A 21,896-nucleotide genomic window follows, 5' to 3' on the forward strand; every position below is an offset into this window, starting at 1 on the left:
TAGAGTTTTTAGAAAAGAGTGGCAATGCGTATGTACTTTTTAAGGACTATATTTACATATAATGAACTCTGAAAAAGTTATTCTTTCTTACATGCTTAGATTGTTTCTGTGTTTCTAAGTGAAAGGCTGCTTTTGGTGGTGGTGGTGGTTTATAAATTGTCCTTCAGTCCTGGAGCCTCTGTATTGTTTTCTTTTCCTGATATAGGAACACTGGCCCACAGCCAAAAAAGTCCCCCACCAGTGTTAGTCCCGGAAAAGGAACTGCAATCAAAGGATATGGAGGTTTAAATATGAGCAAATTCGTCATGTCAAAGATCTGCTTTGTACCTGACATCAAAACAGAAAAAATGAGCATTTCCATCCCTAAAGCTGGCCCCCAGGTAAATATCTTTATAACTTTGACTTTCTTGAAAATAGTAACTTGAAGAACTTGATTGAAATTCAAACAACCCAAATGTCCAAAGACGGATAAAAGAATTAAGAAGCTGCAGTATAGCCCCAGAGAGATAATCTAGGAGGTAAGGCACTTTCCTTGCTCGTGGTGGATTCCAGTTTGAAACCTCCGGACCACATATGATCCCCTGAACACCACCAGGGGTCACTCCTGAGCACAGAACCAGGAATATTCCCTGACCACTGACAAGTGTGGCGCAAAATTCTCTTCCTCCCCTCACCCCCCCACTCCTGAAACCCAAGAAAGAAGTTTTGGTATAGATACACAATGGCATACTACTCAGCTATATGAAAAGATCAAATCTTGCAGTTTGCTGCAACTTGGCAGGATGGAATCAGAGGACACTGGGTTAAATTAAAAGGTAGATGGAAAAAATACAAATGCAAGTAACACACATGTATTATACCACATACATATATATAACACATATGACTTATATACCACATACATGTGTATATGTACCACACACGCATACCACAGACAGCTACACTCATCTGTGGAATATTGGGAAAGAAGGGAATAGATAGTATAGAACAGTGACACACTCTCAAACTAGATTCCCAGGTAGCAGGTGCAGGAAGAAGCAAGGCAGAAGAATCAGGAGGATAATGTGGAAGGCCTTGGACACGTTGGTGGTAGGGAGGTGCCTTTACATCAAAAGCATAAATGTTAACATTTTCTTAGTTACCTGAAGTACAGTGAAACATTTTTAATTCAAAACATATAAAAAGAAAATTTTGATACATCGGGCCTACTTGGATGAATACTAAGTGACTATGGAAGGTGAAATGATCAGCTAGTCACACAGGAAACAAAGATGCAGTTTGGGTTACGTGAGATGCCCTGCCCCCAGGATTTCAGGATGAGTATCTCTTTTGTGAATTGTTTTGGGAGATAGAAAATGAGGTGGAGGTGGATCTTGGTGCTAAAAACTCAGCCACGTGAATGCACTTGATAGCCCTGAACACTTTTTTAAAAGGTCAGATTAGTACATTTTACCTCTTGTGTATTTGACCCCAATTTAAAATCAGACAACAGGTGGGAAAGATGCTGAGGGGACTAAAAATTTGCCATGCAGGAGGCCTGGGTTGGATTGATGGAATCACAATCACCTCAAGCCCCACGGGAGAGAGCATAGAGCCTGGAGTCGATCCTGAGTCCCCTTGGGCATGGCCCCAGAAAACAGTAAATAAAGAAGCATTATTAGAACATCTTTTGCAGTATGATGACATAAAGAACTCCAATGACATGCTCCCTGGTGAAACTAGTGAAAGACCACTGTAGCACTGTCCTCCCGTTGTTCATCGATTTGCTTGAACAAGGCACCGGTAATGTCTCCATTGTGAGATTTCTTGTTATTGTTTTTAGTATATCAAATATGCCATGTGTGGTTGGTGGGAACAAGCAGAGAAGCTCTGTCCCTGGGTCTGCCGAGCCTGGAGTCCAAGGTCTCAGAGAGTTCTGCTTATCTTGTTCTGTGGGTCTTCAGTAGTGTGTGAGTCTCGGCCGGAGCTGCCACGCGGGTCCGGAAAGCGTCCTGAAGTGTGGTGACGGATGGGTAGTGGAAGTAGTGTCCACTGATTTAAAGAAGGCCTTTGATTCTGTTGAGACGGAAGCGGTCATTGAAGCCCTAGCCAATCAGGGCATTCAAGCCCAATACATCAGGATCCTCCGTGAGCTGTATTGCGGATTCACTACCAGGATCTCACCATTCTACAAAGAAGTGATCGTTGATGTCAAGAGAGGGGTGCGGCAGGGTGATACCATTTCACCGAAACTCTTCAGTGCCACCCTCGAGAACATCATGCGACGACTGGAATGGGAAGGAATGGGAGTGAAGATAGATGGTCGGCAACTACACCACCTCCGCTTTGCTGATGACATTGTTTTAATAACACCAAACATCAGCCAAGTGGCACAGATGCTGGCCAACTTTGACTGTGAGTGTGGAAAGGTAGGACTACAGCTGAATCTTACGAAGACAATGTTTATGAGAAACAGCCTCGTTCCTGACGCCCCTTTTGCTCTCAATGGAACGACCATCTCCGAATGCAACAGCTATGTGTACCTAGGTCGAGAGGTCAACATGACAAATGACCTGGCACCCGAGCTGCGCAGGAGGAAGAGAGCGGCTTGGAATGCCTTCAAGAACGTCGAAGAAATAGCTAAGAGGACGAAGAACCTCTGGCTCCCGGCACATCTCTTTGATTCCACTGTTCTTCCTGCATTAACATATGCCTCAGAGACCTGGGCCCTATGCAAACAGGATGAGAACGCTATTCAGGTCTCCCAAAGAAGAATTGAAAGAGCTATGCTTGGAATATCACGTTTCACTCAAATGAGAGAAAGAATCTGGAGTTCTGACATCCGTCGACGATCAAGAATCAGGGACGCTGTCTCATTTGCCAAGGTGTTCTGTCCTAGCTTCTGGTAGCACTCTCTCTCTCTCTCTCTCTCTCTCTCTCTCTCTCTCTCTCTCTCTCTCTCTCTCTCTCCATGTATGTATATGTATATATGTATGTATAGATCCATCCCTCCAGTCCTCTACTTTAACATTACAGTCTTCCTATATGGCTGTATTTTATTTTCCCCATGAGTGCATCTGTGTCCAAATTTCCCCTTTCTATAAGCACTAAAGTTTTATTGGATGGAGACTCACCCTAAAGATCTCAATGTATTGAAATCTGCAGATATCCTACAATCTGAGATAAGCAGGGGTTAGGACTTCAACATTTCTTTGGAGGCAGAACACAATTAAGCATTTACTAGGGAAATAGACCTCCCTACAATAAACTAGGTTAATCACTAATCAAATAAGTCACTCACAGACAGCAATGAGAGAAGAAATAACCCTACCCAGAGTTGCTGTAATATATTCCATAAAATTCTCAGTTTCAAATGGATTAAGTATGGGGCCTATAAATAGGAAAATATTACAGGTCCTCAAGTAATGAGACTTCATCCTATGTTTCTTCATAAGGCCGATTCAGGAAAGGAAGTGGTTCCAGGCTGGGGAGGGCCACATTCTCTGTGGAGTCCACATATTTCCTCCATAATACACAAAATTTCTCTGGTACTCTGATTTTTTTCCACTCCAAAGGTGTGCACATTAGGTTGATGGATGTGTCATTGTCCTAGTGTGAGTGTAGGTGAGTGTGAAACTGTGCCCTGTGAAGTAAAAACCAGCTGTTCAGGATTAACCCACTGTGTAACCTAGTGTGCATATATAGACTCTATCCCCCGCATCCCCGAACTGAAATAGGTAGTTTGGAATATGAATATCCAATCATTTAATATTAGATAAGTTTTTCTGAGAAACATTATCACTTATCATTTATTATCATATTATCATGTAATAGTGGATATGATTTTGGGTTTCTGTTGAGTAGTTTGGGCTGGAGCAATAGCACAGCGGGTAGGGCGTTTGCCTTGCACGCGGCCGACCCAGGTTCGATTCCTCCATCCCTCTCAGGGAGCCTGGCAAGCTACCGAGAGCATCCTGCCCGCACGGCAGAGCCTGGCAAGCTCCCGAGGTGTATTCAATATGCCAAAAACAGTAACAGCAAGTCTCACAATGAAGACATTACTGGTGCCTGCTGGAGCAAATTGATGAACAATGGGAGGACGCTGTTACAGTGCTAAAGTTGAGTAGTTTGGTTAAGTTTACGTGAGCAGAAATATTCAGAGACAACTTAATGCATGCTTTTATCAACCTATGTTAAAATTGGTTTGTTATACCTCATCATTTCATTTCATCATCCTGTTAATCGTCGATTGCCTCGAGCAGGCCCCAGTAACGTCTCTTTCATCCTAGCCCTGAGATTATATTCACGGCTCTTTAGGAGAATGAGACCCATCATTGTTACTGGTATTTGGCATATTTGGTATGCCACTGGGAGTTTGCCAGACTCTGCCCTGTGGGCAGGCTACATTCGATAGCCTGCAAGTTTGTCCAAAGTAGGAATGAGATAATAAGATGTCATAAAGAAAAGTTCTGATAAGATGTCGCGCGGCCGCGAACGCGAATGCGGCCGCGCAGTTCCGGGATCTGGATTTTATAGTCTCTTGTTATACCTCATTTTACATAAAGTTAGTTTCCAAGAACCTGTCAGCAAAGTGAATATTCAAGAAAAAAAAAGTGGGCATTAGACACTGTCAAAGGGAAGAAATGTGTCAGATTTCAAGGAGTCATTATAATTTTCTTCATGGAATGAAAGAAACTATAATCATAGACATAAAAGAAGTTATGATAATGTCATATCAAATAGATATGTCAACAGATATAAGTTATTAAAATGAATTAAATGGAAATTCTGTGATTAAAAAGTACAACAACAAACAAAAATTACGCAGAGGAGATGAATAATTTTAACTGAAAGAAGACAAATTAGCACATTTGAAATCACAGCAATAGAGAAAGTACAATCCATGAACGTAGAGAAAATAAAGAAGGAATAAAAAATGAGAAAATTCTCAGAGAAATATGAGATGTAATCAAGCATATGAACTTAAGCATATTGGAAATGCCAAAAGGAGAAAAGAAACAGAAAGAAGTTAGGCTTGGAAGTAAGGCTTCAATGGTTGCAATACATGGCGTGCATGTGGGAGGCCTAGATTTGATCCCTGTCACAAAATGGTCCCCCTAATACCACCAAGAGTGACACCCAAGCATTGGACCAGAAGTCGTTCCTGAGTTTCACCAGGGGTGGCTCCAAAACAAAAACAACCACAAAGAAAAGGAGAGCAAATATTATTCAAAGGAATAACAGCTAGAGAAAACATGTCATATTTATTGAAAAATAAGACCTTGCACATCCAGGAACAAACTGCAAATAAGATGAATACAGAGGGATCCACAAACAGACTCTCACAGTATATTAAAGACAAAGAAAAAAATCTTAAAAATAGAAAAATTGTGCATCAATTGCGAGCAAACCCCGGATACACAAGTTCGATTCCTCCGCCCCTCTCGGTGAGCCCGGCAAGCTACTGAGAGTATCTCGCCTGCATGGCAGAGCCTGGCAAGCTCCCCGTGACGTATTCGATATGCCAGACACAGTAACAACTAGTCTCACAATGGAGACGTTACTGGGCCCGCTCGAGCAAACAGATGAACAATGGGAGGACAGTGACAGTGATACACACACACACACACACACACACACACACACACGGACTGGAGCAATAGCACAGTGGGTAGGGTGTTTGCCTTGCACGCGGCAGTCCCGGCCGATTTGGGTTTGATTCCTCTGCCCCTCTCGGAGAGCCAGGCAAGCTACCAAGAGTATCTCGCCCGCACTGCAGAGCCTGGCAAGCTCCCCGTGGCGTATTCAATATGCCAAACACAGTAACAACAAGTCTCACAATGGAGATATTACTGGGCCAGCTTGAGCAAATCAATGAACAATGGGAGGTCAGTGCTACAGTGCTATATATGTATAAAATATCATATTATATATAAAATATTATATATATATGCTTTTTTAGGTCACACCCAGAAATGCTTAGGGGTTACTCCTGGCTCTGCACTCATGAGTCACTTCTGGTGGTGCTCTGGATACCACATGGGATGCCTAGGATTGAACATGGGATAGCTGTGTGCAAGGCATTTGCCCTACCCACTATTCTATTGCTGCTGCCCCCACCCCAGTTAGATTAACAAAACTTTTTGAAGAAAACAGTGGAGGCCAGAAAACAGAGAATAACATATTTGGAGTTCTCAAAAACAAACAAACAAACAAACAACTTGGCTTCTTCTGCATTGTTGTTAAAGGGAATGTTCCTAAAACTTGGGTCAGTAGTAGGTAGTGGTCCTGGCTGGATGCAACTGAGATGCAAACGGTCACCAAGAAAAACATTGATTTGCAAACTCAGACCAGTTTTCTATACCAAGCTTTCCTGGTTGATATTGGTCACTATCCCCACGTAGTGACAACTGTTATGGCCTAGAAGTAGATCACTTTATGGTCAAAGATCAAGTCGTCTATGCAAGTTTCTACTTCCATATCACATACTATGATAATCTCATGCCCACAGGGTGCTCTGGATAACGGTGGATAACTCTGGACAAAACTGTTATCAACAAGCATGTTTTTAGAAACACTGGTTTTAAAGCAAGATTCCCTACCTCCCAAAGCCCAAGGACAAGTTTAAGGAGAGAAACAAGACCTGAAAGAACAAATGAGTTTTCTAGAAGCTGCAATTTTGATGTTTGTTTCAGTCATTTAAAAATATGTCTCACTAATAAAAATTTTTTAAAAAATGAACAATGCACAAAATCGGGGAGAAAAAATTTTAATAAAGTATACTGCAGCAAATCTATCATTAAAATATAAAGAGAAATTGCGTTCCAGGTAAACAGAAATTTAGAAAATTTATTGCTTGCAGGACCATCTTACATAAAATTCTAAAGAAAATTATTTATCTGGAAAACAGGTTAACTCCAGGTGGCAATTTATGTCCACACAAACAAAAAACATCATTAAATGTAATTATGTAATTCAAGATGATTAAAGCATTTGCTCCTTTCCCCTCTTTTTTGAAAAATAATTATAGAAAATACATATGTAATGAATTATTGGAACTCTGACATAGAAATGTATTATGTGTACAATATATTTGTCAATATTTACACCAGAAGGGGAGATTAGATCAAAGCTCTACTGGGCTAAGGAAATGAATTAAATGACTTATGGAAAAAAATTTCATGATGGCTCACCAGTTGCCCCCCACGAGCGGCTCTCCAGCACGGCCACAGCCCTAGCAGCACAAGGACTTAATGCAGAACCCAGCATCTTGGAGCAGAAAAGTGAATGGACTATGCGTTAATCCAGGCCATCAAGTCTGCCGGAGGGGAAAGGGTGTTGCCCCATTCATCCTCTCTTCTCTGGAAAGAAGGATGGCGGCCGCATGGGAGCCTTGTGGACAGCAGGTATGAGCCGGGGGTGTGGGGGCGACTAAAACCTCATGGGAAGGGGGGTGTTCTGGTCCGTCCTTCACACCCTACCGAGGTCACCAGTTGCCCCCCACGAGCGGCTCTCCAGCACAGCCACAGCCCCAGAAGCACAAGGACTTAATGCAGAACCCAGCATCTTGGAGCAGAAAAGTGAAAGGACTATGCATTAATCCAGGCCATCATGTCTGCCCGGAGGGGAAAGGGTGTTGCTCCCTTCTGCCCTCCTCCCTCTGGAAAGAAAGATGGCGGCCACATGGGAGCCTTGTGGACAGCAGGTATGAGCCGGGGGTGTGGGGGCGACTAAAACCTCATGGGAAGGGGGGCATTCCGGTCCGTCCTTCACACCCTACTGAGGTCACCAGTTGCCCCCCGCGAATGACTCTCCAGCACAGCCACGGCCCCAGAAGCACAAGGACTTAATGCAGAACCCGGCAGCTTGGAGCAGAAAAGTGAACGGACTATGCGTTAATCCAGGCCATCATGTCTGTCCGGAGGGGAAAGGGTGTTGCCCCATTCGCCCTCTCCTCTCTGGAAAGAAAGATGGCGGCCACATGGGAGCCTTGTGGACAGCAGGTATGAGCCGGGGGTGTGGGGGCGACTAAAACCTCATGGGAAGGGGGGCGTTTCGGTCCGCCCTTCACGCCCTACCGAGGCCACCAGTTGCCCCCCACGAGCGGCTCTCCAGCACGGCCACGACTCCAGAACACAGAAACCAATTTCTTAACTCTCTGACTTTCAGTAGAAATACTTCCAGGGTCAATAAGTAAAATAGCAGAAATCCAAAACCAACATTTAATTCTTGAACCCAGCTGTAGAAAGCAAATCACTTCACAATGCTTTTTCAGCATGTCTGATTTGGGGGGGGGTAGGTAAACTGTAAATAATAGTGGTGAATCTTTTATTGAAACAATGAATCTAATCAAAGCAGATAGAGTGTTAACTAGAATTCATCTGCCTCACAGGGACTGGGAGGGGTGGGGGTGGGGTTTTATTGGGGTTCTTCATGGTAAAAAATAAGTATTGGTAAAGGGAAATGTGTTTGATATTTGCATGACTGAGACCTAAATCTGAAATCTTTGTAACCTTTCCCACAGTGATTCAATAAATAAATAAATTAAAAAAAAATTCATGATGGCATAAACTAGAAATAAAGCTAGAAAAACTACATTAAAACTTCAAAACTAAATAAAATATCCACTACTAATTATAATCATATGTAGATGAATGAGCAGTTTTATATAGGTAACAACATGATAAAACATAAAAATTTGAACAAAAGATCACACATGCCAGTCATGATATATTACTATTTGCATAACATTTAAAAACACCGAAATTGGGCTGGGAATATAGCTCTAAGGGCTGGAGGTGGCTCTAACTCTGTTCTCCACCACCCCAAATAGGAAAAACAGTTATACTGATAACTGAGGAAAATACTGAGTTATGGCAAAAGTCTAGAACAACTACATTTTCATAAACAGTTGTTGGGAATCACTTGAGAAAATGTGTGAATAATATCTATTATAGATGACAATACACATTGTCAACTACCCGAAATTCCATACTTAGGTATGAAGCCAGCATACAGTGCATTCAACAAAATATTTGTACAACAATATTCATAGCAGCACCACCTACAATAGCAAAAATAAAAAAATGGAAACTATGAAAATCCTTGAATAACAGACTAAAGACATGTGACACAATGGAGAAAAGACATTTTGCATTGCTTGTGTTCTTTGAAGCACTATCCACAATAACCAAAATCTGGAAACAACCCAAGTGTCTAAGAACAGATGAACTGGATAAGGAAGTTATTGTGTATATATACAATGGAATATTACTTGGCTAGCGATAGCACAGCGGGTAGGGCGTTCGCCTTACAAGCGGCCAACATGGCCGACCTGAGTTCAATTCCTCCGCCCCTCTCGGAGAGCCCGGCAAGCTACCGAGAGTATTCGATATGCCAGACACAGTAACAACAAAGTCTCCAATGGAGACGTTACTGGGCCCGCTTGAGCAAATCGACGATCAACGGGAGGGCCTTTACCTTTACCTTTATAAGGAAAGATAAAATTATGCACTTTGCTGCAACATGAATGGATCTGGAGAGCATCATACTGAATGTAGTTAGAAGGAGAGAGACAAACCAGAATAATCTTCATAGGTGGGCCATAATAACATAACAGTGAGATAAAAGATAGCCAAAGGTGATCAAAGAACATGAGAACTGGTCTTCAGTAGGAAGCTTGCCACATGGGCGTGGGGTGGGGAGATTAGACAGGAAGGGGAACAGTACAACAAAGGTGGAAATGTGCAAGAAACCCTTTCAGCGGCAGTACTGTAAATTGCAGTGCCAAAAGCTTTTCAAAAGCGCGTCTCACTGAGGCAGGCTGGTGGATGGGAGGAAAATGGCGGTACGGGAAGGGCACTGGTGGAGGGAGGTGGACAGGGTGAAGGGATTGGTGTTGCAATATTGTATGCCTGAAACCCAATTATAAATAACTTTGAAATTCATGGGCTGGAGCGATAGCACAGCGGGTAGGGCGTCTGCCTTGCACGCAGCCAACATGGCCGACCCGAGTTCGATTCCTCTGCCCCTCTCGGAAAGCCCGGCAAGCTACCGAGAGTATTCGATATGCCAGACACAGTAACAACAAAGTCTTCAATGGAGACGTTACTGGGCCCGCTCGAGCAAATCGATGATCAACGGGAGGGCCTTTACTTTACTTTACTTTACTTTACTTGAAATTCATGGTGCCTGTATTAAAAAAAAATTTTTTAAGAAAAAAGTATGACATTCATACAATGGAGTAATATGTGAAAATGAAGATACAAAAGTAGCCAATAATATAAATGAATCTCACAAATAAAATATTGAATAAAATAAGCTTTCAAGGAATGTATGTTTTGTATATATGCATACATGTATATAAATATACATATATACAAATATATACACATATACATACATACATATATTTCAAAAATATATCTCAAATAAACTTTAAAAGTAAAGTAAAGTAAAGGAGAGCCCGGCAAGCTACCGAGAGTATTCGATATGCCAGACACAGTAACAACAAAGTCTCCAATGGAGACGTTACTGGGCCCGCTCGAGCAAATCGATGATCAACGGGAGGGCCTTTACTTTACTTTTAAACTTTAAAAACTGAACTCGGGCTAGGAAGATCGCTCAAAGTGTTGAGTACATATTCTACATGCAGGAGCCCTGAGCTTGATTCCCAACATCAAATGATGCTCAAGTGCTGCCCGGAGCAGCACTTTCCAGTCTCCTCACTGGGAGTAGCTTGAAGTACTGCGTGGTGACATCTCCCTGTGTAAACCAAACCAAGGATTTTACAGTGAAATCTCATAGTGTGCAATTGTTTCCTTCGATAGGATAAGGCGACTCTTGAAAGGAACTCTGGAGATGCTCATAATTTTCTTTGTCTGAATCTAAACGCTAGTATTGAGTATTGAGTTCGTGAAAATTCAGTGAACTGCACTTTTCTGGATGTTTGTTTTACTTCAGTGCAAATTACGAAAAGTAAATGCTATTGCATGGGGTACCATTCATAACATTTTACACAGGGGAAAGAAAATAATTATTGAGGTCAAGATAATGATTACTGTTAGAAAGAGGAAGAGATGATTATGAGACAGAGGGGCAAAGGGGTGAAATCTGCCATGGGAAGAGTTGTCTGGGGTTGCTGTTGGTGTCCTAATTTTTTACAGCAAATGTCATTATAGGAATATTTGCTTTGGGGTCTGAGAGATAGTACAGTGGAAGGGGCACTTGCCTCGCTTGATGCTAGTGTGGGCTCAATCTCTATCACCCCACATGATCCTGGGTTCCAGGAGTGATCTCTGAGCTCAAAGCCAGAGGTAAGCCCTGAACACTGCTAGGCGTGCCTACCCCCAGAAGGGAATATTTGATTTATATTATATAACTATGCAGTTTTGTACTAATTACACTTCTGTTTGTGTTCAATTTCATAATTCAGAAGATTAAAAATTAGCCAAAATTATTATAAATAAGAAATAGGTGATGGGTTGAAAGTATTTATTAATAAATTGCTAAATGGGAAAATAGTTTCTTTTAAAAGTCAGTCATAAAATATTAAATAAACCAAACTGTATCTCTGAATTTTTCTTAATATTATTATGCATTACTTGTATAAACCCTTTTGTAATTTTTCATGTTTATCCTGTCTCAAAGCATACTTACCTTTGTGTCTACTACTTTTGTTTTTACTTTTTAGGATCTGTTATTCAGGAACTCCATCATTTTTTACTTATTTCATTTTAAATAATCATTTTTCTCCAGGTGTTTGATATGGAAGGAGTTGATGTCACTCCCAGACCTCTATTCTATTCAGACCCAAGTGTAGCGGCAAAGCCAAACAAGCTACTGACTTCACAGGAAGGATCAACTTCATCTGAATTTATATCCTCCTATAGCCTTTATCAGAACACAATGTATCCTAGTATGTTAGGGCAGTTCACAAGGTAGAGTTGATTGTTCCATGTTTCCTTTTTATTAATCTATAATGCCTCTTCTCAGGCACCGCAGGTATGTGACTTTTATGTTCACGTCCCCTTCCTATTGAGTTATCTGTTCTCTTACCCTGGGCTGGAGTGATAGCACAGTGGGTAGGGCATTTGCCTTGCATGCAGCCCACGCGGCCAATCCAAGTTTGATTCCTCCGCCCCTCTCAGAGAGCCCAGCAAGCTACCAAGAGTATCTCACCCGCACGGCAAAGCCTGGCAAGCTACCCGTGACGTATTCAATATGCCAGACACAATAACATATTGTTTGGCATATTTGCCAAACACAGTAACAAGTCTCACAGTGTTACTGGGCCCGCTTGAGCCAATTGATGAACAACGGGAGGACAGTGACAGTGACAGTTCTCTCACCCTAATGTATCATCTCTGTGTGAATCTCATGCTTTAATCCTGTATATCATTTTTAGTTTTATTTTGGTTTTGTTTTGGGTCATACCTGGCAATGCTCAAGGGTTACTCCTGGCTCAACACTCAAGAATTACTCCTGGTGGTGCTCAGGGAATTCTGTGGGATGCCAGGGATGGAACCCAGGTCAGTCTCGTGCAAAGCAAGCACACTATTCCCTCTGGCCTCTCTCTGCATCTCTTAAGAGTTCCCCTATACTCAAACCAAAGCGTTTATGAAACAATATTTAGATTTTCCTAAGCATGTCTTGAGGAATGAAAAGGTAGGGGCTAGCATCATATAACCACCAACATGTTTATTGTTTTATTAATGCTTCTTGTATGGGAAGAATTGTCATTCCTTACTAACATCTACATTCTCCCCCTGTGAATTCCTGTTCTTCTGGTTTCTTTCATCTCTCTCCCTCTCTCTCTCTCTCTCTCTCTCTCTCTCTATATATATATATACACACACACACACATATATATATGTGTGTTTGTGTGTGTGTGTATTTGAATAAGTGAAATCCTATGCTTTAAAAAAATTATGTATGTACTTATATACTGATGTTACAGTAATGCTTACAGTAGAAGTTTAGATAGGATAGCCTAAAACAGGCTAAAGCTTATAGGTAGGGTTATAGTTGAATGCATGAATTTCAGTCCGATAAGTGGAAAGTTCCATATGTTAACTAAGCAGAAGATTTTAGGAGAAAATAAGCTGTGCTGGAGTCTGACTCCAAATTTGCATATGGAAGACAAAGGGGCTGTCTGCCAAACAAAGGCTATTCTAATAAACTGTTTGGATCCTTTGGGAAAACAGTTGAGACTGTAACTAAAAAGGAAAACATGGTATATGGTATTGTGGAGAAAAGTTGATATGATTTAAAAAATTTATAATCTTCAATGTATTGATTGTCCACCACTCAAATCAAATTTCTTTCAACTAAACATTGAGAACATTTTTCTGAAGTTGAGGGACTGAAGCAATAGAATAGTAGGCAGGGCATTTGTTCTTCATGTGGCCAACCTGGGTTCAATCCCACTACACTATATGGTCTTCCCAGACCTGTCAGGAGTGATCTCTGAACACAAAGCCAGGAGTAAGCCCTGAGCATCTCCAGGTGTGGTCATCCCCCAAAATTAACTCAATGTTTAACTCATTTTGTTTATCACCATTGCTTATGTGATTGTAGTATTTGATTATTCTGATAACATATTTCGATATTTAATGGCTCAAAAACAAATGGACTAAATGAATCATGTTTTTATTTGTTATTATTAAAGATCAATTTTAGGAAGTTCGTTTTCTAAGTCAACTGCATCAACTATTGAGTCAGATGACCTAGAAGAACCATCTTTCAAACGGGAAGGATTACCTAGTTTTACAGGTAATAAAAATGATAACTTCAATAGCAGATACAAATGTTTTCTTTTATTTGAAGTAAAAACATTTTATTTGGAGGTTTTTAGGAAGGCAAAGGAGGGAAAGAAAGTGAGAGAGAGTAACACATTCAGGAGAGAATGTGGGCTTCTCTAAAGGCAGAGAGATCCCCTATACCCATCCCAGCATTAGATATGGAAACATGAAAGTACACATCTCAAGAGGGGCAATGTGGGTGCCACATGTGCTTGGCCTGTGGGCATAAGTAGCTACGTGCCCACAAATGTTTCCTAGTTCTACCTCCTGAGGGATAGAATCAAAGACATCTCAGTAGCAACAGCAACAGGCATACCTGGTAACCAGAGAATAATTTTAAGGACATTTCTTGAAATATATGAGATGTACAAAGCAGGAAATAAACAAGATGAATCAAAATCAACAAGCACAAAAAATAAGCAAAAATGGGAATTGACTGAATGCATTGGACACGGTGGCCAACAGAAAGAGCTCCCTGTTGGTCAAAAGTGAATCATTGTCAGCAACAAAATGAATCATGGAATATAATATTCTAACCTAAGGTGTTATATTTAACCAGAAGTCCATTTTTATATAAATAAGTGAATAAAAGTGAATAGAAGTATCTATGGGAGAAACAGACAAGCTCTAAAAAGTTTCTGTATGTAGATATTCCTCATGAAGATGGAGTTTAACTATGTCCTGTTACAGAGTTTGACTTAGAGAGTCCTGAGCAGAGGGGTACAGAAGAGAAACCTGACATATATGAACACAGATCAATTTAACATCATTAGTGGCAATTCATGATGCAAGCACACGCTTTTGATATGCTAGGAAGAGGTTCTTTCTCTCCACAACTATCTCCTAGATATCCATAATTCCTGTCCAACACCAAACCCAATTTGAAGACCATTCTTCAAAATACAATCCCCTTAAAAACTCTAGGCAAGTCTGAAAAACAATCTGGAGATGTCTAGAGACAGGCTGACTATGTGTGTCTTAGATTATTAGGTCCTAGAACTGGAAAAGGACAATAGAAAACCATAGAAATTGGGATAGAGTAATAAATTATGGGCTTTGATAATAACAAAAGGTTGACACTGGTTTATAACTTATGATATATGTACCAGAGTAATATTAATCACTATCACTGTCCTCCCGTTCATCAATATGCTCGAGCGGGCCCAATAACATTGTGAGACTTGTTACTGTGTTTGGCATATTGAATACGTCATGGGTAGCTTACCAGGCTTTGCCATGCGGGTGAGATACTCTTGATAGCTTGCTGGGCTCTCTGAGAGGGGCGGAGGAATCAAACTAAGGTTGGTCGTGTGGTCTGCTGCAAGGCAAACACCCTACTCATTGTGCTATTGCTCCTAGGAGGATATAAAGAAATATTTGTAATATTCATGTACGTTTTCTGTGTATGTAAGTAATTATCAAAGAAAAAGTCAAATGTTAGGGATGAGGAGTTATATTCAAAGGACTAGAGCACAAACTTTGCACACAAAGGCCCATGTTTGGTAACCTCTATGAAGTTCTCTAAACACCACTGGGAGCAACCCCAAGCCCTATACTGGTAAAGCACCCAAGTATCACTGGTTGGAACCCGAAAGCCACACAACCAAAGAGCTTAATGTTAAAAAGTGGATGGGTGTGAGTTTCAGCAATCTTCATCAAACACTCCAGATTTGAACACATACTAAATTTTGAAAATCACGGCTTTACTTTTTTTGTATTGTGTCACACCCAGTAATACTCAAGGGTTACTCCTGGCATTGTACTCAGGAAGTTTTCCTGGCAGTGCTTGAGGAACCATGTAGGATGCTGGGGGTCAAACCCAGGTTACCCAAGTGCAAATCAAATGCCCTACCTGCTGTACTATTGCTACAGGTCCAGGAATATTGCTATCCTTACTAACCAACATTAGTTATATGGTTAAAATTTGTTAATTGAAAAGTATGTACTAAAGAGCATTTATGTGCAGATATTCTTTGGATAGTCCCAGAGAACAAATGAAAGAGGTAGATGTATCTTGTGAACTTGATTTGATTTGATCAAGTATCTTGATGTGAACATAAAAGACTTTTAATTTTTTGATTCATATTAGGTTACTTCCCAATAATCTCAGAAAAGTGAAAATATCTTTAGTCAAAAAAACCTCATCATTAGTCAATACACCTGACCTACCAAATATCATAGTTTAGATGAGATTAGTATAGCTTAAATATACTCAAGGCATTTATATTAGTCCACAGCTGGGCAAATCATCTAACAAAAAGATTATTTTACAATAAAGTGTTGAAAATATCAGGCATACATGAGTGTTTTGTAGACATGATGGGAGGCAAGAACCCAAAACATGATATCCAAAATATATTGACTCCACACAATCAATTATTTCTTGTCTCTTTATTACCTATTGGGGCTGGAGCAATAGCACATCGGGTAGGGCATTTGCCTTGCACGCAGCCCACACGGCCAATCCAAGTTTGATTCCTCCGCCCCTCTCAGAGAGCCCGGCAAGCTACTAAGAGTATCTCACCCGCACGGCAAAGCCTGGCAAGCTACCCATGACATATTTGATGTGCCAAACACAGTAACAACAAGTCTCACAATGGAGATATTACTGGGCTCGCTCCAGCAAATCGATGAACAACGGGAGGACAGTGCAGTGCAGTGTTTATTACCTACTCAACCAAATCCAAAATGTCTCAGCCAGGAACCTCTGTCCTTAGAGAAATTTTTTAAGGACCTTGAACCTTTGATCAAACTAAAAGCTTGATGTGAACTATTTGCATTACATTATTTGCATGGATATTATATGCCTTCTTTATTTGTATACATATATATGTGTATATATATATACACATATGTATGTATGTATGTGTGTATATATACACACACACACACACACATATATATATATAAAACTTTACTATTTTAAAGGTAAAGGCCCTCCCGTTGATCCTCGATTTGCTCGAGTGGGCCCAGTAACGTCTCCATTGGAGACTTTGTTGTTACTGTGTCTGGCATATCGAATACTCTCGGTAGCTTGCCGGGCTCTCCGAGAGGGGCGGAGGAATCGAACTCGGGTTGGCCATCTTGGCCGCTTGTAAGGCGAACGCCCTACCGCTGTGCTATCGCTCCAGCTATTTTATTTTCGTTTTGGACCTATACCCACCAGTGTTCAGGGACTCCACTAACCTGGCTCTATGCTGTTTCTGTACTCAGGTGTTACTCCTGCTGCTGCTCAGGAATCCATATGTGGTTCCTGGATTCAAATTAAGATCCTGGCCACAGCTGCATGCTGAGCAAGTGCCTTAACCTTTGTACTATCGCTCCAGTCTTTATTTGTATATTTAAATAGAACTTCCATGAGAGACTCTTTTTAGTTCCCAGGAAATATGATTAGAGATGGGCTGTAATTCAAATTAAATGACAACTAAGGACAGACAAAGAACAAAAGGTGGTAGTTAATAGGCTAGACTCAAAGAAGGGCTTATACCATGTTTTAAGACTCAAAGAAGAGACTATACTATGTTTTAAGACTCAAAGAAGGGTGTATACCATGGTTTAAGACTCACAGCAGGGGGGGGCTGGAGCAATAGCACAGCAGGTAGAGCATCTGTCTTGCACATGGCCGACCCGGGTTCGATTCCCAGCATCCCATATGGTCCCCTGAGCACTGCCAGGGGTAATTTCTGAGTGCAGAGCCAGAAGTAACCCCTGTGCATCACCAGGTGTGACCCAAATAGCAAAAAAAAAAATACTCAAAGCAGGGTGTATAACGTGGGCTCCTGAAACACTTTCCTACTAGTTGTCACTCATTCTCTACTACCAATGAATATTATAAAATAGAGGTACTAGAAGACCTTTTAAGTACTGACTACATAATGAGCCTGGAGTAGTCCTCAAAAATTTGCACCAAAGACTGTTTTTCTTTGTTTTTGTTTGGGAACCACAGTTGGTGGTGTTCAGGGCTTACTCCTGTCTCTGCACTCAGGGATCATTCATGGAGGTACTGAGGGAATCGTATGAGGTGCTGGGGACTGAATCTGGGCTGTTGCATGCAAGGCAAGCACCCTGCCCATTTTACTATCCCTCCAGTCCCACAAAGAACTGTTTGTAATTCCATGAGATCTGGTTTGGTTTCCAGAGAACTGAATGACTACTATCTCACATGTCCTGTTCTTGATCATGCAAAGTTACCTGCAATGTATGATTTACAGTAATTGTGTGAAAGAAAAATAGCAATTAAAAATGATTTTTAATTATGTTAAAATTATTTTTAATTATTTTGTGCATTTTAGATTTACGAGTTATAAGATCAGCAGCACCTGGAAAAATAACAAAACAAGAATTGGAGGAGACTATAGATATACTTCTCACAGAGACAGAAACAGTTATATTTTTTAACTTACCAACAGTCATGTTTTCTACAGATTCTGAAGAAACGGAAAAAATTATGTATGTTTAAAATTTCATTGTCTGCATTACTTCTCTGATTTAAATTGTGATACCTATATATAGTGATATATATATATATATATATATATTGCTTTTTGAGTCACACCTGGAGATGCACAGGGGTTACTCCTGGCCCTACACTCAGGAATTATACCTGGCAGTGCTGGGGGACCATATGGGATGCTGGGAATTGAACCTGGGTTGACCGCATACAAGGCAAATGCCCTACCTGCTGTGCTATTGCTCCAGCCCTCTTCCAAAAATTCTTATCCTTAGACATTCTTGGTTTGGTGGACATTAGTGGTGTATGCCCTCAATCAAATGATACATAAAAAAGTGACCTATAATACTGGTGAAGTGTTCATGCTTTATGTATTTTATTATTTTTTAAAAATTCTTTTTATTTATTTATTTTCGCTTTTTGGGTCACACCCAGCGTTGCACAGGGGTTACCCCTGGTGGTGCTCAGGGGACCATATGGGATGCCGGGGATCGAACCAGGGTCGGCCGCATGCAAGGCAAATGCCTTACCCGCTGTGCTATCACTCCAGCCCCTTATTTTTAAAAAATATTTTTGGTCATTCCCAGTGGTGCTCAGGGCTTACTTTGACTCTGCATTCAGAAACCACTTCTGGAAGGGCTTGGGGTGCCAGGGATCAAACACAGGTCAGCTGTGTGCAAGGCAAGTGGTTTACCTGCTTTGGCCCCTTATTGCATTTTCTTTTACAGAAAGAGGCCTTATCATTTAAAAAGGTGAATTGCTAAGTTAAATAATAATTAGAGAAATCTTGTAAAGTCTCAGTATTAAGTGATTTAATTTTGCTTTTATGCATATAATCATTCTCTTTTATTTTTTTTAAACTTTCATTTTATGTTTATAAAGTTTTTCAGAATAACCTATTATACTCAATGTTTCTTTCCCTCTTGGAGAGCCTGGCAAGTTACCGAGAGTATCCTGCCTGCACGGCAGAGCCTGGCAAGCTATCCGTGGCATATTCAATATGCCCAAAACAGTAAATACAATGGGTCTCATTCCCCTGACCCTGAAAGAGCCACCAATACGGCAGCATTAAGAGGCAGGATGGGAAGGGGGGTGGATTGAGGGTTGGGGGGGGATGCTGGGACCCGTGGGGATGGATGACGGGCACTGGTGGAGGGATGGGCACTTGATCATTGTATAACTGAAACCCAAGCACAAAATTTGTAAGCCTATAACTGTACCTCATGGTTTTTCACTAATAAAAAAAGAAAAAAAAAAAGAAAAACTAAAAAAAAAAAAAAAAGGATGAGGAATGAGAGACTGATAAAATCTCAAGGCCGAACTAGGCTGCCAAAACGAAGGACTAATATGACTGTCTATACTTTCAATGCACATACACTCGCATTGGATGTATCCATTGAGGACCTGATGGTGCAAGTGTGAAAGATCAAGTACGACATCATTGGTCTGACCAAGATGAGAAGGCATCAACCACATCATGCCATTTTCAACACTGGAGAAGAACTGTTCCTCAGAACATGCAACAAAAGAGGCACTGGTGGTGTCGGTGTCCTTGTCAACACGAACTTGGCCATGAACATTGATTCATTCGAATGCCTAACAACCCGAATTGGACGATTACACCTGAATAGATGTGGCTCACTGCCGGCAGTTTCTATCTTTGTTGTCTACACACCAACATCCAATTGAGAAGATGTTGAGAAGCTCTACATGGAGCTGGAGAAGTTCTATAAAGAAGATCACACCTTCTACAAGATCCTTGTCGGTGATTTTATTTTTTTATTTTTATTTTTATATTTTTGCATTTTGGGTCACACCTGGCGATGCACAGGGGTTACTCCTGGCTCTGCATTCAGGAGTTACTCCTGGCGGCGCTCGGGAACAAAAGGGATGCTGGGAATTGAACCCTGGTCGGCCGCATGCAAGGCAAATGCCCTACCCACTGTGCTACATCTCCAGCCCCCATTGTTGGTGATTTTAATGCCAAGATAGGACCGAGAAGATCAGCTGAAGAACTCCACATTGGGACCCATGACCTAGAATGGAACAAACAGTGAGAGACTGTCTGAGTTCATCATGTTGACCAAGACCATCCATGGTAATTCACAGTTCCAGAAGGCTGAATCTAAGCATTGGACACGGGTGTCTCCCAGTGGACGGTTCCACAATGAAACTGACCACATCATATTCAACTGACGTTTTTGCCTCACCGTTGTCCGAAAATTTCAAATGGGATCAGACCACTGTCTCCTTCATGCAAAATTCTACTTCACAGAGTGGGGAGAAAGGACTTCAAAGTTTAAGAAGAGAACTCGCCGAACGACCACCAACTGGGACCTCTTTGGCACTATTGCGGGAACATGGGAAGACGCTGTCATTGAGAACATTGATGAAGAATATGATCAATTGGTTCAGCACCTCCACGATTGTTCGAGGAACATGGAGAGAGAGAGAGATATCCACAAAAAAACGCCTGTCTTCGAAAACTCTAAAGCTTATTCGCCAGTGTGGCTTGGCGCAAGCCTCAGGCAACTGCAAGCAAACTTCCGAGCTCGCAAAGCAGTGCAGAGAAGCAATAAAAGAAGACCTTAAAGAGAGAAGAGCAGCAGAGCTGGCAGATGTGGCAGAAGCCAGGAAAAGCATTCGCAACGCCCGCCTTTCCTTTGCCAAATATAAGACCAAGATAATTGCCCTTCGACGTCCTGATGGACCTATTACATCTTCCAGAAGGGCAATGGAGAAGATGATCCATGACTTTTTCTAGGATCTCTTCGATAGCCACGTCCACCTGCCAATATACCGAATTCCACAGGATGAAAATGTCATTCCCAATGTTCTCCCTTTGAAATCTGACATGCCATTTCATCGGTAAAGAAACGAACAGCACCCGGCCCAGACAAGGTCAGACCCGAACATCTGAAAAAACTGCTGTCAGTACTCATCAATACACTGGCTCGGCTCTTCACATGCTACCTGACTGAATGCAAGATTCTGTCCCAATGGAAAATCAGCAGGACCGTTCTACTGTACAAGAAAGGAGATTGGCAGCTACCTCTTGATCTGCCTGTTGTCTGTCGTCTACAAGCTATTTACTCTAGTCATCCTGAATAGGATTGTCAGAACACTAGATGAAGGATAACCATGCGAGCAAGCCGGGTTTTGAAAAGGATTCAGCACGATTGACCATATCCACACGGTAACCAAGCTCATTGAGGTTTCTCGGGAGTTCAAGATGCTGCTCTGTCTAACATTCATTGATTTGAAGAAGGCCTTTGATTCTGTTGAGACTGAAGTGTTCATGAAAGCCCTAGCCAAACAGGGCGTTCAAACTCAATACATCAGGATCCTCCGTGAGCTGTATTACGAATTCACTACCACGATCTCACCATTCTACAAGGAAGTGATCATCTATGTCAAGAGGGGTTCAGCAGGGTGACACCATTTTACTGAAACTCTTCAGTGCCACCCTCGAGAACATCATGCGACGACTGGAATGGGAAGGAATGGGAGTGAAGATAGACGGTCAACAACTACACCACCTCCGCTTTGCTGATGACATTGTTCTAATAACACTAAACATTAGCCAAGCAGCACAAATGCTGGCCGACTTCCACCATGAGTGTGGAAAGGTAGGACTACAGGTGAATCTCATGAAGACAATGTTT

At 41.5% G+C, this 21,896-nt stretch overlaps 1 protein-coding gene across 1 annotated transcript in view; it reads left to right on the plus strand.

Annotated features, from left to right (window-relative positions):
* Positions 1–305: 305 nt before the first annotated feature.
* Positions 306–21,896, plus strand: part of DNAI4 (dynein axonemal intermediate chain 4) — a 61,734-nt gene continuing 40,143 nt past the window's right edge. Inside the window, exons 1-4 of the mRNA XM_056122202.1 lie at positions 306–380; positions 11,737–11,918; positions 13,649–13,752; positions 18,074–18,230. Coding sequence (XP_055978177.1) covers positions 306–380; positions 11,737–11,918; positions 13,649–13,752; positions 18,074–18,230 — 518 coding nt within the window. The remainder of the gene's footprint in view (positions 381–11,736; positions 11,919–13,648; positions 13,753–18,073; positions 18,231–21,896) is intronic.

This window comes from Sorex fumeus, unplaced genomic scaffold (assembly GCF_029834395.1).
Source record: "Sorex fumeus unplaced genomic scaffold, SorFum_2.1 ptg000045l, whole genome shotgun sequence".
Lineage (NCBI taxonomy): Eukaryota > Metazoa > Chordata > Mammalia > Eulipotyphla > Soricidae > Sorex > Sorex fumeus.